Below are 18,650 nucleotides of genomic sequence, written 5' to 3'. Positions count from 1 at the left end.
CATTACATCAAAGTTGGATCTACCTATAGTGGGTTTTTCCACTTTAATTTTGTGTGTGACTCCAAATCCAGACCTCCATTGGTTAATATCTTTGATTTCCATTGATGATTTGTCTATGACTTTGTTGTCTGCACATTCAACTTTGTCCAGAACAAAGTATTCAATGAGAATATTCTCATTCATTTAGATCTAGGATGTGTTACTTGAATGTTTGTTTTTTTGAGCAGTGTCTTTACAAACAGAACTGCATTAAGTTCATTCTTGTCGCCATTAAACAGAGTAAATAATCCTGGGTTGAACACCGGACTGATTTATGTTTCTGCTCAGATACCGCTCTCTTGCAAATACTGGAGGATGTACTTGAAATGAGCAGCGCCCCCTATTGTAGGGCTGTAACTCTACAACACCAAAAGCAATAGTTCTTAAGCTGATGTTTTAAATGATCAGATGGGACCGATTTTAATCTAATAAACAAATCGACAATTAATCCTACATCGGATATTTGCTTACATCCCTAGGTGTAATAGAAGGTAACCTGTAATCTGACTAGCAGTGCACAGCAGGGAGTGGGATAGGACTTATTCCATTTATCTATATAATAACCAAATCATCAGGTAAGTATCACAGTAAACCTCAGTACTTTAGAAATGTTTTTTGTTCAACCCCTTAGTATACCTTGATACTGCTAACCAGCCTGTGGATAACAAGCTATGAGTTAGGCTTGTCCCGATCCGATCCACGTATCGGATCGGACACCGTTATTGGCAAAAAAATGCGTATCGGCAAAGCATGTAAAAATGCCGATCCAGACTGCCGATCCAGTTTAAAAAAAAAAAATCTGGTCTGTATTTTCCAGTTTCGATGATTGAAACGATCCATTCCACTATTTTGCGCCAGTGTTCCCCGAATCCGGTCCACATTTTCCAGAACACCTTCAACACACCCACAGGTCTTTTTGGGTCCGTCTCCCGGCCTAACCATTAAAACAGGTGAATTGGAAGATAGCGGGGAAAATGTCCGCCGTGTGGGATTATTTTATCCTGCGCGATGTGTAGATGGAGACTAGGTGTGGAGGAGATTGGGGAGTATAAGGCATTTTTGTATAATAGTTCACTATTATTTGCACAGATTTTTTTTTAACAGTGTCTTTTTTCAAGAGTAGAGTCCTGATTCTAAGTTAATAGACTATTTTCCACTCTTGTCTGCTTTGCATTTTTATTAAAACTTACAGTAATACTTGCACCTTTAACTGTTTACGGTTTTACTGTTCACTGTGCAATTTCAGATTGCTATTCATATTTTGTCCAGTTTGTGTTTATCTCTTAATAAAAAGGTAAGTTTGTTGTTACCAATCATTGTGTTTTATTCAATCTCACCTAATTCAGCTGGCTAGATGTTATCAAGAGTACTAAAACCCTTTTCAACATGAGTCTTACAACTAAGGCTAAATACTTAAACTTAAATACATGCTCGGATAGGTTGGTATCGGCCAGTATCGGTATCGGATCGGAAGTCCAAAAACTCTACTATGAGTAACTCAGATCTAAACAAAATAAAATCTGTTTAAATCTGCTTATCAGGTGTTTGTAATGAGTCATGAAAGATGCTCCATGGCAGCTGGGACTCCTGGGGTGTCCCATTTTAAATCATCATTTTGAGAGCTGGAGACCTGCTTGCTTTACATTCCTTTGAAATCTTTACCTTTTTATTACATACACACCCACAGACATTTTAAGTTTATTTTTCCATAGTTGTCTGTTTTTGTTTCATCCGCTCCTGTTTGAGTCTAATCCTCGTACGTTTCCAGCTCTGATCTCCAGCCTCTGCTCTGTGTGTGTTTTGCAGACCTGCTGGTGGACATGTTGGGTGTGCTTGCCAGCTACAGCATCACAGTGAAAGAGCTAAAGCTTTTCTTCAGCAAGCTGCAAGGGGAAAAGGGCCAGTGGGTGAGTTAGAGTCAAAATGCAGTGATCTGTCTCTGTTCTTTGGACCCGCATGAGGAATGTGCTAGAAGGGTTTAAACTTCTGCCCTATCACAGCCAATAACGGACTAGTCGGAGAGTTACAGTCAGATGTCACATGCTTATCTTAGGAGCTGGATCCAGAGAGACATGACATTAATGGTAGTTTTTCCTTAAGATTAAACTCAAACCTTTATTTCAAGCCAGTTTTTTGTTTATATGATTTACACTAATACCCTGAAAAGCAGAAAATATTGAGGTTTTCTGGGTAATAGTCCTTGACGTCCTTTAATGATTTGACTAAATCATTTAAGGAGTAGTGTCACAACCTCTGGTTTATACAAATGTCAATGTCAAATTTATTTATATAGCACTTTAAAAACAGGTATAAAACTGCACCAAAGTGCTTTACAGGAAAGACAACACCACCAATTAACAAAACAGAATGTGAAACACTGCTTCAAATAAAAGCCGAAGAATAAAACTACGTTTTAAGAAGCGATTTAAAATGATCCAAGCTGTGGGCAGATTTAATTTCAAGAGGTAAATGGTTCCACAGGATTGGAAGTCATTTTTAAAACGTCAACTTGGAGTAAACTTAAAGGCACCTTGATGAGGGAAAAAAAATATTGTGAGTAGCATTCATGCTGAAATGCATGGTGAAAAACTGTCCAAGTCTGTCAATGCTGAGGGGTTTTATCAAGCTGTATGTGCTGCCTGTAGGGATGCTCTATTTGCTGGTTACAATAACTGAACTTTAAAAACAAAACTAACAGGCTACATAGCCACCCTTATTTATTTTGATAGAAAGAAATGTGTAACCTAAACAATTCATTCATTGGTACTCTTGTATTTTTCCAGAGTTAGATTACAGTCAACATATTCTTATATCTCTTGCAAAAAAAAAAAAAAAAAATCTTATATCTTTCCTCCCAGCCCTAAGAGATGCATTTCTTTTATTTTTTTTCCCCAGCCGCCTCATGCAGTAAAGCTGTTGGCCGTTCTAAAGCACATGGCTCACAGGAACGGTCCAGACTCATTCTTCAGTTTTCCTGGGAAAAATGCAGCGGTAAGTATTTTCCACTGGAAGGTGAATTTAAACTTTTTATTGTACTGTAGGAGCCATAATGTAGTGTGGGTTTGTCACATGGAGTATGGTTGCTGTGGTAACACGTGTGGTGACTGCTGATTACATTAAATAGCCATGCTTCCCTGAACCCTTTGATCGAGAGGGCTGTGGGGTAGCTGTATTTCTTTGAGCGTTTTTACCTTGCTTTGCCCAGTCATCATACCATACTCTGTACATATTCCCATCGTGTGACGATGAAAGCCGCTGTAGTTTTAAAATCCACACCTGGACTTTGCATTTCTCCAGAGAAGCCGGCAGTGACCAGCTGAGCTAGATATTGATGCATCTACTCTTCATTAGAGCTATTATTCTGCCACCCTCCCACATCTTTACTGTCTTCTACACTGAAGTGAACATAATTCCCACTAATAAAGGGATGAAATAGAAGGTCTAATTTATTTGATTTAGATTCATGTTAAAAACTTTATCTGCAGACTTTTTATTTTGCACTTTTATGTCGAGTCTAATTCTTCTCTAATAGAGGAAGTGCCTCAATTGAATGCAAAATCTTTAAAATGTGGGCGTTTTATAGCCTGTCTATTCTGAGCAATGTGGCAATGTAAATCCCTTAATGTTGTTTTATGGAGTCTCTGCTTTGGTTGCTTATACTTTCTTTCTTTTATGGAGTTTTGACAACTTTTAGTTTTCCTTGCCAATAAATATTTGCAAATATTATTTTACCTCAACTTACAATCTTCACTGAAGCTTCATTATCTAATTAAAACCAAGGCAAACATCTCAAATGTGTTATTTCAATTGTGACATTTAGAAGAAAAAATGTGTAGTAGAAAAATTGCTTAGATCTCTGTTAGATGTGATCTTCCTCCTCATGCCCTGAACACCCCAAATATTGGTAACTTCCTCTTTCTGTAAGATTGATACAAGGCCCCACACTTCAAAGCATTATATGCTATTTTTATATACGTTTTTGTTCTGAGATCAAGTCTAGCGGAAATGAAGTTTTATCATTGTGAAAACTTAGTAAACACGATTGTAATTAATGGAACTATAATGCACGAAAAGCACACTCAGTCCAATTAGAAGATTACAAGCGCTTATCCATGGATGGAAGAATATCTGAAAGTCATTTTGAAGGAGAAACTGTTAAGATGTTTATGAACTACCCAGGATTGAACATGTGATGAACTGGAAGCAGCTTAAACATGTGTCACTGTCTACAGTAAAACCAAGAAATGAAGCCTCCTTCCAAACGGGACATCTTCAAACCAGATTGAAACTTTTAGCTGCCCAAATCCACAAGCTACATTTTTTCTTTATACCACATATATGGTCAAATACAATGAGGTGTGACATTTTGGCCTTGTTGGTTAGCAGTAGTATTGCACCGATACCGATACCAGTATCGGACGGGGCCCCGATACTGCCCTAAAATGGTGGTATCGGTATCGGCGAGTACCAACAAATAGGGCACAGATACCATTTTGAGAGCCATAAGTTTATTCAACTATTGTCACCCACTCTTGGTAGGCAATAAAAACTTATTATTTTATTATCCAGTAGAACTTTTTATTGAAAAATTATACTGGATTTACTTTGTATTAGATTTTTTTCCTGCTTCACAAAGGTAGGCAGCAGCTTGACAAAGCCATGATGGCAATTATTTTACATTATTATGGTATCGGTATCGGCCGATACTGCACAGCCAGGTATCGGGTACCGGTATCGGGGCCAAAAAATGGCATCGGCGCAACACTAGTTAGCAGTATACTAAATGTGGCCAATGTAATTTATTTTAATCAAAGAACATTGCATCAGAACCAGAGTAGGTTCACTGATTTAGGCCAATTGCTTCAGCTGGTTTGGATGACAGGTTTTCTGTTAGACTGATATAAATGTGACAGCCAAGGCTAAATTTGTGCCTTCGCCATGTTCACACTGCAGAAAATTGGGGCCCAAATCCAATTTGTTTTTTATTTCTTTTGCCCTGAAGTGACTAGGGTGAGATTCTCTCATATTAGGTCACATGGAATCCGATCTGGGCTACATTTGTATGTGGTTTTAAATCTGATACATGTATAGGTCAGATCCTATGGAATGTGACTGCCCTCTGAACAGCCAAGTGACCCATTAGTATGACGACAATGTCACTGTACTGACAGCACGGGGACAAAAACAGTTACAACAGAACAAACATGGATGACAGCGTAGACTGAGGTGTGCAGTGGAGGGATACTGAAATTTTGGAATTGATAAATATTTGGATGGATACAACAATCCAAAAGAAACCTGAGGGGTCATTCCATAACAGGTACGCTGCACCCAAGCATTTCTCAGAGATGTCGCTGCCGCAGAAAGCAGTAATTAATAGCTTAGCTCTCTTTCTCCTTTTCCGCATTGTCTGCTGTATCATCCGGCTACTTCCACTGTTCAAAAGCTTTAAATCCACCCATTGACACGGACTTCTGACATGTCTTGTTATTGTTCTTCTGCTCGTGCGAGTCACTTCAGGGAAACTGAACAGCCACATAAAAAACGACAAAAAAAAAAATCAGAGTTGAGCATTAAGACCTGCAGTGTGAACATATCCCTGGATAAAAACAGTCTTGTGTGATCATATTAAAAAAAACTTTTGAACGTTAATTTAGAAGTCTGTACTTTTTTCAAATGTCTTTATATTTGATATTCCAACAGGCTATAGCTCTACCCCCCATTGCCAGATGGCCGTACCAGAATGGATTCACATTCCACACATGGATCCGAATGGATCCTCTAAACAACATCAACGTCGACAAAGACAAGCCTTATCTATACTGGTAGGTAACAGAAACACAGGTCGCCAAACCTGAGAAATATGTTCAAATGCAACTTAAAGGACAACTCACTTCTACAGCGACTTTATTTTGGCCGATAAACTGTATAAATGAACAGCTTATAGTACTCTCTAAATGTCCCAGAGATGATTTAGGCAATTTGCTGCAGATTAGTTGAAGTCCTGCTGCTGTGTCTGCTTTGTGGACCGTCTCCCACATGCCTCTGCAGTAGGTTAATAAGTCTAGATGCAGGCCATAGTTTTTATTTTAATACCCTTTTTTGAGGCGAAAGTGATATAATTTTTATCATATTCTTTTCCAACCACAGATAATTTACATCTCTATCTAAAACTAACCCAAGAGTCTCTGTGAAATTACCCAACATGACAACTTTATGATTATTAGTAATCGAAACTCAGCTTTTTCAAAGAGGATTAATGGACTAGATATGAATAAAGTGTATTATCTGATTGGGAAACAGAATGTGACAAAGCCCATAAGAATCAGGAATTATTTATTTTTCCTTTCTGAATTCTTCCAACCTGACTTTAAAATGTCTGATTTATCGCGACTGGTTCCCTATTTTACTATTTAATAGAGCCAGCATGATGATGTAAAGCCTCCCACACCAGCTACAGTTGTACGTTTGTGTTCTCTGTTGGTTTTCTTTTTCTCTGCAGCTTCCGCACCAGTAAAGGCATGGGCTACTCTGCACACTTTGTGGGCGGCTGTTTGATAGTGACCTCATTAAAATCAAAGGGCAAAGGGTTCCAGCACTGTGTGAAGTACGACTTCAAACCACAGAAGGTATGGAAATAATCACACTAATTAAACGTTCATTGGCTTAAAAAAAAGAGTCATTTTAATTAGAGAACAGACCTTTTACTGTATATAAATAAATCCCATGGATGCACACAACAGTTTCAACTAGATACTGAGATAATGGGTGTGAGATCGAGAAACATGCTTCTGCAGAGATTACAATTAAATGAAGGGAAAATCTGTACATTTTCTGTATTTTAAGGTAAAATTATGGAGTTTAATTTAAATAATTTAAGATAACTTCAGCATATCTTCTGCTTTAAAGTGTTTATAAGGCAGGATACAAAATGGTGTTTTTAAACAATTCTATGACTATATCAGGCAGTGCAACACACTACTTATCCACACAGACAAACATCCTTACAAACATATTAAGACCTTGTTAGAATGTCTCTGAGCAGAAGCAGAACCAGAGGGGAGTAGAGGAATGATAGTAGAAGTGAATATCCAAACCATTGCTCCCTCCAGTCGCTGCACACTGTATGAACACCAACTCAGTCAGATAAAACCTTTGGCTAAGGTCTCACCTGAGGAAGGCAGCACCTCTATATACCAGCCAACCAAAAGCTAACTTTAGCTGATTCAAACCATCTTATAACCTCAGTGGTAAACTGCAGAGACTATTAAAAAAACACAATTAGGTGAGATCTTACCTTAAGGCAAAGTTCTGAAATGTGATAGAAATGGGTTATTTAATTAGAAGTTATTAGAATATTTAATAGATTTTTAAGGCTACTGTGTTGAAATGTAAAAGCTGTTCTTTGTTGCAGTGGTACATGGTGACTCTGGTTCACGTCTACAATCGATGGAAAAACAGCGAAATAAGCTGCTTTGTGAACGGAGAGCTGGCCTCCTTTGGAGATATTGCCTGGTTCGTCAACACCAGCGATGTAAGTCGCAAAAACTGGTTTAGTCTGTAGATTTTAACATCTAAATGGTGCTTTAAGAGGATATTTAGTGGTGTTAAAAATAAAGACTTGGTTTTCTATAGTTTGAATTTATTGTAAAAAATGTTTAAGTAGTCCATGGTTATGAAGGGAGAGGATAGTTTTATGAAGGCTTTCCTAAAATTTATATATTATTTATCTCTTATTGAATGATGGACTGACCAGTGCTTCTTCTGATGTTTTATCATTTGATGCATTTTCTGAGCTGAATTTCTTCAAAACCCTTCATGATGTAAAGTCTTTAACTTTGCAGCTTTATTCTGATGATGCTATGTCAGGATGCATCATTTTCCCCATGGTTAAAATGTGAGGTGTATCACAGAACTTTCTCTGCCATTAGTAAACGGAATGGTTGCCAGCAGAATAAGGGCTAAGGAAACCATATGCTTCACATTTTGGTTTTGTTTACATATTTTCAGGACCCCTTTCACTCGACTTTTATCGGACCCTATTTGTCTCTGCATTGATCATAATACACTATCTGCATGGTTTCAGACGCAGCACAGATATCAGTGCTATCAGAATCACAGGAATAAATTCAGTAAATCAGGGAGTTTTGTTGGGAGGTTCTGAAACAACTTGATTTCAGCTTTAGTCTCCAATGTATATTTATATGTTGTGCTTCTTGTATATTTTGTATTGGGCTGCTCTGATGGCTCTATGTATGTGTGTTCTGCTTTAGGAATAAGCACTGCTAAGAATTGCACTTGGTATGTGCAAAAAAAAAAAAAAAGGCAACCCAACCCCTTACAATGCTATCACATTGGAGGGCATATAAATTCTTGGAGTCGTTATGAAATGACATGTTTTCTTTGAAATTACCCCCCACTATGCAGTGTTCTTTTATCAAAGTACATTAGCCTCTATTTTGAGACACGGCCTAATTATTCCCAACACTTCTGTTGTTGTGTCACCGGTGATCGCCAGATTTAATTTAGCTTCATTCATTTATTTGGATGCTGATTCCATTTATAGCATGGGTAAACACAGTTGTTCCTTTCTTCTCTGTGTAAACATGTTCCTGTTCTAAACCATCCTTGCTCCTGTGCTTCCTCCCTCAGACTTTCGACAAGTGCTTCCTTGGATCATCTGAGACGGCAGACGTGAACCGTGTCTTCTGTGGACAGATGGGGGCAGTTTACCTGTTTGCAGAGGCTCTCAGCGCTGCTCAGATCCTGGCCATCTATCAGCTGGGTCCTGGCTACCAGGTACAAACTGACACAACAATTAAAGTGCCATGTCACTATTACATACTGTCAGTTTATAAACCTCGTCAATTGGTTTATCCTTGTTATCATATGATGTGTGTTTCTAGCTTTGTGTTGGTTTCTGCAGAGGAACACTCCACAAGAAGTGTACCAGTTAGCTGAACGTTCTGGAAAAAATAAGCTAATGTTCTTGGTCTCCTATGGAATAAAACTATTATACTGTACAACTACCTTTAGAATAATAATAAAAAAAAATATACATTTTCTTTAAATGATTATCATCAAAAAACCTCTGGAAATTTTTGGGGTAACCAGTCCCTATTCGTAATAAAACTTGAGATTTTTAATTTCTTATTAAATGCGGGTTTTTTTTCTTTTTATTCTCACAGGGCACATTCAAGTACAAGGCAGAGAGTGACCTGCTATTTGCAGAGCATCATAAGACCTTGCTGTACGACGGGAAGCTGTCCTCTTCTATTGCCTTCACCTACAACCCCTGCGCCACTGATGCCCAGCTCTGCCTTGAGTCCTCCCCGAAGGACAATGCCTCCATTTTTGTCCATTCTCCGCACGCTCTCATGCTACAGGTAATCATATACTCCCAGTTTAACTTTTCTATGGCCTCCCCTGACTGGGTTAGGATTTGTATCACAAGAACTGCCATTGTTGAGCTAGAACCCAAACTCCCTTAAAGGGACATCGCTGCACATTTAGCTGCTTCATGAACTCCTGCTGCCTGCATCCCACTGTTGTATAGTTCGCCCTGCTTGTTTTCTCTCTATAAATAGTAACACAATGGCTCAGCTGGGGCCTTTGATGATCTGCTGTAACCTACCCCCATTTATGTTCTAATTATAAAGAAAGATGATGGAAAATAATAGTACACTGTTCATGTGCTGCTTTATGAACCTTTACTCAACATAACAGTGCAATGAACTCGGTTTTATCCTTCCCACGTACTGTTTATCACATAATCTTTCATGGCAAACAAAAAAGCTGCATATGGGAGAAGCTTCTACTGCCACTCAAACATACAGCAAGGTTCCTTAAAGGAATAGTACACCCAAAACATGATTAGCCTTCATTTTCTACTCACCCCCATGCTGAACAACACTCTGGAGTACTTTTTTGATATCTCCAATGCATCTGGAGATCTGGGAGGTTTCTTGCTGTCTGCTGACATTCAAATAATGGAGGTCTATGGTGCCCGAGGCAGAAAGGTCCATAAAAGTCCACAAAAAACGTGTCAATATTCCTCCATACTGGTCGTCCAATGTATTCCAAGTTTCCTGAGTGGGTAGCATCCAGAATTTACTCGAAACGAAGTCATTTAGAATGTTTTTAGAGCATAAACAGTAGTGTATAGGATTTCCTGAAAGCGCGCACATGCACGATCACGACGCTACGGAAGCCGGCAGACCAAACCAGATGAAAGTGCGCATTCAGTGTCTGCTCTTCCAATAATGCAAGCGTAGAAGAAGAAATGTGCCGTTTACCTGTGCAAAGAAAGAAACATGTCTGAGGACTTCAGTGTTGAGGAAGAGCATGAGTTCTTTGCCGAGCTGAATGCGCTGGTTTGGCCTGCCGGCTTCCGTAGCGTCAGGATCGCGCAGGTGCGCGCTTTCAGGAAATCCTATACACTACTGTTTATGCTCTAAAAACATTCTAAATGACTTCGTTTCGAGTAAATTCTGGATGCTACCCACTCAGGAAACTTGGAATACATTGGGCGAGCAGTATGGAGGAATATTGAAACGTTTTTTGTGGACTTTTATGGACCTTTCTGCCTCGGGCGCTGGGCACCTCCATTATTTGAATGTCAGCAGACAGCAAGAAGCCTCCCAGATCTCCAGATGCATTTGAGATATCAAAAAAGTACTCCAGAGTGTTGTTCAGCATGGGGGTGAGTAGAAAATGAAGGCTAATCATGTTTTGGATGTACTATTCCTTTAATCTACCCCATAGATGGCCAATTCTAGAGGGAAATATGAATGAATGCATGATCTATGTTTGTAGATTCATCTTGTCTGAAGGATAGAAACAGGATCCCAAGAAAAAAAAATTAATATATGTAACAGATTCTATTCCTGAAAAAATAAAAATGTTGCCCCAAAAGCTCAAATATGATAACTGCTTATAAATATTGGCAAAATATCTGGAGATTTTAGTAAAAAGCAATTAAATGTTCCGTCATGCAGATCTTTTCCTATTATTGGGGCTCTGCAGTTATTTCTGTCTGTATGAAAGCAGGAGAGATGCCTCTCTCCATTATCTTGCTGCACACTGCCAGTCAACTGGCTGAAAGGAACATACTACTATTATCTCTTGCAAACAAGCAAGAGGCTGAGAATTTTGTGGTTTGTAAAATCGTGTCATGGCGTCATCTTGTTGAACGTGATGAGCGTCACATAATAACATCTTTCGGGTCGACTTGCTGGCAAATTATAACAGAAAATGTTTTTCCAAAAAAGCTTTGCTTGAAAATATGCATTTTAATGATGGGCTCAAACCTGGCATCCAAGTTTTCTGTACAATATTTGGGTAACCCAGATGTACATGAGGAAACACTCAAGTTTGCTGTTAGAGCTGGAAAACTCCAAATGAAATTGAAAAAAATTGGTTTGATCTTAGGCTGTTGTGTCAGTTGAATAAGTTGAGGGATTGCTGTGGAGTCAATGAGTCGATGCAATTGGATTGAACATTTGAACCAATCGTACTATATGATCGGGTTGAATTATCTCTATAAAGTGCTGGTGAAGATTCCCAGTCATCCAGGAGGTCCAGAGGAGGTCGCTCTTCTGTGTTGGGCTTTGAGAGGTCTCTTCAGCCAGGCAAACAGTCCCCTCTAACGACCACCCTTTTAGAGGCATAGACGGGTTTCTGCTAATACAGACTAAAAAGGAAACAAAACAACCCCCATTCCAAAGGGGCGGACATGCTTGTCAGGTTCAGATTGCATGTTTCTAAGCCAGAACAAGGCTTTGTTTTGGTCCACTCTATAAAGCCTTGAACTCAATTCTATTCCAGACATTTTGGATTGAAAAAGCTTAATGGATGGGAAGTAAAATGTCTTCAAACTTTGAAAACAAAGTCCAGTGGATTGTTTTTAAACTTTTTCTGAATCTCTGTAAAGTGCCTTGAGATGACGTGTTGTGAATTGGCACTTTACGAATAAACTGAATTGAATTGAATCGAGGGTTAAAATCAAGTCAATTTATTTAACATCATTCTCTTAGATTTTCAAATTCAAATAATTTTGTGGGTTGAAAATACCTTTATAGGTCTTAACTCTAACCTAGTATGACTTGCAGAAGATGTGGGAAAGGAATCTAAGATCATATTTTTTCTGGTGTTAATTTATAAACTGTTAAATTGCATAGATGTAACATTATATGTAGGAAGCATTGTGATCAACCATGCCCCTGTACTTAGTGTAATGGTTGGAAGCATCAATATTTTAACCTAATTAATGTTCAACTTTTTTTTGCTTTAGATAAAATCTTGAATAACCTTATCCTTTTATGCATTTTTACTTTGGACGTGAACAAATACGATTTTTTTTCAATTGTGAAAATTAATTAAACTATTCTTTTTAGTAAAGATGCACAGATCAGGTTTTTATTGACAATAAACCATTTCAGTTTTTTTTTTCCTCTGCGTTTCTGTTTTGGGAAATAATATAATTATTGTCCGATGAAATATCAGCAACATCCATCCATAAAGAAAAAAAATATTTCACACGTTTTTTAGTTTTATGGTGAAGAGAAATCAGCTGTTTTGGTTAGAGCAGATCATAGGAAACTTGAAGGTAACATTTTCCGCTTTGCTATAAACAGTGTTTGAAAATGTTCATGTTGCGATTGCAATTGCGTCTGATAATGTGGAAATGAACAAATGTATTGCATGTAGTTAAATACAATAGTTTTTTACACAGTGACACGTATGTTTGTGTTTTTTAGGACGTGAAAGCTGTGGTGACTCACTCTGTTCAGAGTGGCATTCACTCCATCGGAGGAGTGCAGGTCCTCTTCCCTCTGTTTGCACAGCTGGATTATTACCAGCCCACCAGCAAAGAGCCTGACACCTCTGTCTGGTAACTAAAAACTATTTGGTTTCTGCCATACAAGTTCAACAGCTTTAGCATGTTTTTATGTGCAACTTGATAGCTAATTTGCTGTTTTTTATTTGATTTAGTAATATAAAAACTATTGGGGACAATGTTATTAAAGTAAGTCTTTGTGGTGTTATTGTCTAACTTTTGATACCTGGGATATCTTTTATTAGCAAAGAAAATAATCAGATTTTTTTACACCAGTGTAGGAATGAAATGGGCTTAATGAGACATGTTGCAATATAAAATGCTGCAACAACTTTTTTAAGCTGTCATCAAGGTGATGCTAACCTAAATCAGTTTGAACAGCACATGAGGACACACAGCCCTCATTCAGTCAGTCTCCATGTCAGATATAACCTTGACAGTCAGGGCTTTGTCACAACATATTATTCACTGTCCAACTTGTCTGTTTGCTTCTATGTCGCTGTTTTTTTTCTAGCTACACGTTGATGTCCTTCATGATGGAGCTCTTGAAGAACTCTGTGTCTATGCAAGAGCAGGTCCTGGCCTGTAAAGGCTTTCTGGTCATTGGCTACACCCTGGAGAAGGTGAGAAGAAAAATCAGTCCCATGGATAGAATGGATACTTTTTATATGATCCATCCATCCATCACGCTTTATCCCAGACGGGGTTGTGAGGGTTGCTGGTGTGAGAGGCGGGGTACACCCTGGATAGATCGCCAGTTCATCGCAGGGCAACATGGTCCATTGCAGGGCAACTTTTTATATCATGAGCCCATTAAAAGTTGCTTCCACTCTGCTACAAATACACTAACAGACAGACATTTAAGGGCAATGCATGATGGGAGCTGGGATCTCATAGCTGGGATCTCATAGCTATTGGCTTTGGGTTGAAGTTGTATAGATCTTTTTTTCATTTATTGTATACTTGACTGCTTATATATATATATATATATATATATATATATATATATATATATATATATATATATTATATATATATATATATGCTATTATTATGTATGGCAATGTAGCACATCTCCATGAAGTCTGTCTGACACTTCTTCCTTGGCCTCTGTGCTCCAGTCTTCCAAGGTACACATCACACGGCCCGTCCTGGACATTGTTCTGGCCTTCTCCAGATACCTGAGCAGCCTGCAGAATGGCATCTATTTGCTTAAGCAGCTATGTGATCACATTATGTTCAACCCTGCCATCTGGATCCATGCCCCTGCCAAGGTATCTTAATTACAGCAATAAACTCCATAGTTTCACTCCTTGATGGGTTATCACTGATTTAGTCCTCCATACTTGCAGCAGTGGAGGCACTAACAGGTGATGTTTGTCTTGCTTTAGATCTGAATTCCATACTTTTAAGTTTCAACTTAGTTGTTTTCTTTCTATCTGTCAGTGGTTCCTTTTTTTGCTTCAGATGCTTTTTTTTGGTTTGTTTTTCGTTTTTAGTTAAGATCATAACCATTTTGAGAAAACTTAAATAACCTCCTTGGGAAAGTATTGTTTTGAAATTCTGAAATGAAAAATATCAAGTGGATTTGAAGAATGTTAATTCCTCTTGATCTTCAAATTTTGTTACCTTCCAACTACAAAGCTGCGTATATGTTATGAGTGTTTAATTTAATAGACCAACATGAAATGGTACTCCGTCAGTTTTTATTTACAAATTTCAATCTTAACAGTACACCTGACATTTGTATTCAGTCCCTCTTAGTCGATGCTTTCTAGACGTACGGTCTGCAGTGGCAGGAGCCATCTTTACTTTGACTGGATCATTATAAAACACAAATCTGCTATGATTCAAATCATCCTATTGTTGCTCTAGCTGGATTTTCTGCTGGACTTGTGCAAAGTCCAACCAAGCTACCAGCATCCCCCAAATCATGATACTGCCACCACATGTCAAGGCAGAGATGTAAGAAGGTCTTGCAGAAAGTCCTATTTTTATTATTTGATAAATGAAATTCGTTCTTCCACATGTTAGCCATTCCTCATCTTAAAATCTGTCAAATCTGGCTTATTATGGGATTATTTCAACAATGGTTTTCTTCTTGGCACATTTCCATGAATGATGGAATGATTAGTTGTTTGTATAAATAATTTGCCCTATTGACACATTTTGTGAGTAATGTTCCCTTTTAACTTGCAGTTTTAGGAGGAGGGTCTGGAAGCCATAAAAGGAACCAACAGTCTTTACATAACATCTATATTTGATTTTAGTTTAGACTCAGGTAGACTTCACTAATGAGCGGTTTCACTAGGGCAGTTGGTTGTCTTGGAGTTTATTTTTATTTCAGCTACATTTTCAGATTTTCATTTAATATATTAAAATACTATCTATACTAGTCTTACTTCTTCATTACATTTATTTAGTTTCAGTCCATTAAAAAACCTCTGTCGGTGTATTTCTTTGAGACATAATGTGTTCTACATGTTCTTATTCACATTCCCCTTGGTCTGTGCAGGTGCAGCTGACTCTCTACACGTACTTGGCGACAGAGTTTATCAGCACGGTAACCATCTACAACGCGGTTCGCAGGGTAGGAACCGTGCTTCAGGTCATGCATACACTAAAGTACTACTACTGGGTTGTTAATCCTCACGACCGCAGTGGAGTCACACCTAAAGGCATTGGTAAGACTGAACCCTGTCTTTTACTTTCATTGTTTTTCTAACTGCAGTGTTTCTTCTAAACATCATGGTCCTTCTTAAATAAGAGTAAAATACTGTTAAACAGCTGGGGAGCACTAACTGGAAGTTTGGTTCTGGATTTTTCACTTTCTCACATTGTCTAGAATGTCACTCTGTCATTCTGCTGCTTAGTAACATGTTTCAGGTTAAGGGATCATGGGATCACATGTAAATTTGAAATACTCTGCTACAGAAAGTGTTTGTTCAATAATATACAGGCATAAGAGCCCCTATTATGATCAACCCATCAACATGTACTGACAGATGTTTGTTTGACCTGACAATATTTTGTTTTCTTGTTTTTCATCATAATTTTCCATAAATCTGCACTTTAGTTTACTTTCCATAGCGCTTTTATTACTTTTACTCTTTACTGATTCTATCATGTTTTGAATTAGGGCTGTGCTATTTCTGCTGAAAATATTTTGGGGGACTAAAATTCGATTTTTTTATTTATTTTTTTTCCTCTGCACTATTCAGAAGCAAACAATTTGGCCCCAGGGTTTTTTTTTTTTTTTTGCCTTGGATGCCCGTTTGTCTGGAGTCCATTGTTACAGGACTCTGATGCATGGATCTTCACACTCGCTGCAACTCTGTCCTTCCTCCTATGTGGTGGTTAATCCACTTTAAACTCATTTTAACCCACTTTAAACTCATTACTGCTACCTACAGGCCTGGTGCTCATTAAATCTACTGTAACACTACAGAAAATTGAAGGCTCTAGCTATTAGACAATCACATTTTTATAACTGTGATTATATTGCAAATAGAATTAATTGTTCATCCATATTTTGAAGAAGAGTTTGTGAACCTTTTCTTTACAGTCATAGTCTTACAAGAAAGAAGGATAACCTCACTTGTTTTAATCTTGTGCATCCTAGTTGATTTTACTGCATTTGGGTTTTCAGATGGTCCAAGGCCAAGTCAGAAGGAGATACTCTCTTTGAGAGCTTTTCTGCTGCTGTTTATCAAGCAGCTTATCATGAAGGTAGGCTTATTGCAATACTTTCATTTCAAAAAATTTAATTTACCTCTTTTTTTAACTTTGTATCAAACCTTTGAACAAAATAATATCTTATACTGTATTTTGTTGAATGTTTTGTGTTTTATATCTTCTTTATTTGGTTCTAAGTAGTCAAAGAACAGCTGGAACTTTTTTCCTTGTAGGCATGGGAAATAAAAAAAAAAATTTATTATAATTTCTGATCCTCTGATGAGTCCTTAGATACTATAACAGATATGCTTATGTGAAGGACAGCCAGGCTAGTCGAGGCTTACCTGAAGTGTGCATTGGTTTCAGGATCATGGTGTGAAGGAAGACGAACTGCAGAGTATCCTCAACTACCTCCTTACCATGCATGAGGTAAGCGGCAACCTGCAGAGATGAACTCGACCACCAGATGGCGTCAGAACACTGCTCCAGCTAACATTGCCTTCTATCAGCAAGCCTTTAGCTTCTGTTGCTTTAGCTTCTACCTGCTTTTGCTTTCCAAAATCTGTTGTTCTTTACATCCTATGTAGATTTGTTCACACTTACGTGATGCAAATCAATCCAATATCTGTTTAGCATGGAGAACTTGGGAATAAAATCTGTTTCATTAGCAATTACAATGGTTCACTCTGCATCTTTTTTTTCATCTGTCCTCTATATTGAATATATTATAGCTAATTTGGTAACTATGACTGCAGATATTGGTAAGTCATCAGAAGTGCAGTTCATTTCCTCCTTCCTTGACTCTAAACGGGTAGTTCAACTTTAATAGCTGGTGATTTACAGTCTCCCTTTGAAAGCTGGTCCCACTGCTGCCCTTCAGCTTCAACCTGCTTCCTCTGTGTTCCACAGGATGAAAATCTCATCGATGTGCTGCAGTTGCTGGTTGCTCTGATGTCTGAACATCCTGGCACTATGGTCCAAGCCTTTGACCAGCGGAATGGGATACGGTGATTATTTTTTATTTATTTTTTTTATTGGTATGTCAAGAGGAAATTACAGGCTAGTGTTTTTTTTTTTTTTTTTGTAGTAAATATACGGTTTGTGTTTTAGTTTTTTGTTTAAGCTAATGTGTAATTTAGTTCAATTATACACATTTATTTCACATACTTAAATTGTCTTTACAGTGTTATTTATAAGCTCCTGGCGTCAAAAAATGAGGGGATAAGAGTCCAGGCATTAAAGGTCATGGGCTACTTCCTGAGGAGCTTGTCCCCAAAGTAAGTTTTCCCTTTTTACTGTTTTTATTTTTTTGTTGCTTTTTTTTACAGAATGTGCAACATTTTAATAGTGCATTACATGAAAATTTACGCATTTTAAAGGCTGCTGAACTCTACATGGGAATGAACTACTGATTTGACTCCCATATTTTCTTTCCCCCCTGTATCTGTTTGCTACAATTACATTTAAAAGTTTAACCCATGGATAGTTAGAAATCGGTCCTAATGATGCTAAATTCTTTTATTGCTTTAAAAAAATATTAGTAGGTTGTAACATGGATATAAAAATCAAGAATCTTAAAAACAGCTATTTATAAAAAAAAAAGATAGTATTTTGATATTTTGACTCTTAATGTACCTCCTATCCAGCATATAATGTTTACTGATTGTACCAATCATTAGGATATGAGTTTATTGCTTTTACAAAATGTTTATATTAGATAAAATAAAAGGGACAGAAAAACAAAAACTGATGGGAAATTGAGTCAAAAGAAAACGGTATTGTTTGTTTAAAGGACAGAGAAAAAGTAATTGGATTAATAAAACCATGGATTCCAAAATAATAAAAATGATAGAACTACAAGCAATAATAATTAAAATTGTAAAAAAAAAAAAATAGATTTTTGATTCAAACATATAATTAAACACCAGTAGAGGGTTTAAAGTTTTAGTTAAATGCAATTATACTGTGGACTACATGACTTGGAATAATCAATTACTCTGATTACTTGTGAATTAACTGATTAATATTTGGATAGAAAAGTTGTGAAATTGGAGATTTTTTTTTGTTGTTGTTTTCTCCAGGGTTTCAGTTAACTTAA

The 18,650-nt window shown here is 37.5% G+C and overlaps 1 protein-coding gene across 9 annotated transcripts in view; it reads left to right on the top strand.

Annotated features, from left to right (window-relative positions):
• lrba (LPS responsive beige-like anchor protein) overlaps positions 1 to 18,650 on the top strand; it is a 260,811-nt gene that overhangs the window by 29,547 nt on the left and 212,614 nt on the right. For all 9 annotated transcript variants that reach the window (XM_038271819.1, XM_038271823.1, XM_038271825.1 and 6 more), the window contains exons 3-17: positions 1,846 to 1,946; positions 2,935 to 3,030; positions 5,743 to 5,864; positions 6,542 to 6,668; positions 7,454 to 7,573; positions 8,692 to 8,838; positions 9,228 to 9,425; positions 12,798 to 12,931; positions 13,392 to 13,500; positions 13,999 to 14,151; positions 15,393 to 15,561; positions 16,527 to 16,606; positions 16,919 to 16,981; positions 17,462 to 17,559; positions 17,737 to 17,829. In XM_038271819.1, the coding sequence (XP_038127747.1) occupies positions 1,846 to 1,946; positions 2,935 to 3,030; positions 5,743 to 5,864; positions 6,542 to 6,668; positions 7,454 to 7,573; positions 8,692 to 8,838; positions 9,228 to 9,425; positions 12,798 to 12,931; positions 13,392 to 13,500; positions 13,999 to 14,151; positions 15,393 to 15,561; positions 16,527 to 16,606; positions 16,919 to 16,981; positions 17,462 to 17,559; positions 17,737 to 17,829 (1,810 nt within the window). The remainder of the gene's footprint in view (positions 1 to 1,845; positions 1,947 to 2,934; positions 3,031 to 5,742; positions 5,865 to 6,541; positions 6,669 to 7,453; positions 7,574 to 8,691; positions 8,839 to 9,227; positions 9,426 to 12,797; positions 12,932 to 13,391; positions 13,501 to 13,998; positions 14,152 to 15,392; positions 15,562 to 16,526; positions 16,607 to 16,918; positions 16,982 to 17,461; positions 17,560 to 17,736; positions 17,830 to 18,650) is intronic.

The sequence above is a fragment of the Cyprinodon tularosa genome, unplaced genomic scaffold, assembly GCF_016077235.1.
Source record: "Cyprinodon tularosa strain WSP-4 unplaced genomic scaffold, ASM1607723v1 ctg81, whole genome shotgun sequence".
Lineage (NCBI taxonomy): Eukaryota > Metazoa > Chordata > Actinopteri > Cyprinodontiformes > Cyprinodontidae > Cyprinodon > Cyprinodon tularosa.
This window is presented reverse-complemented; position numbering and strand designations above follow the sequence as displayed.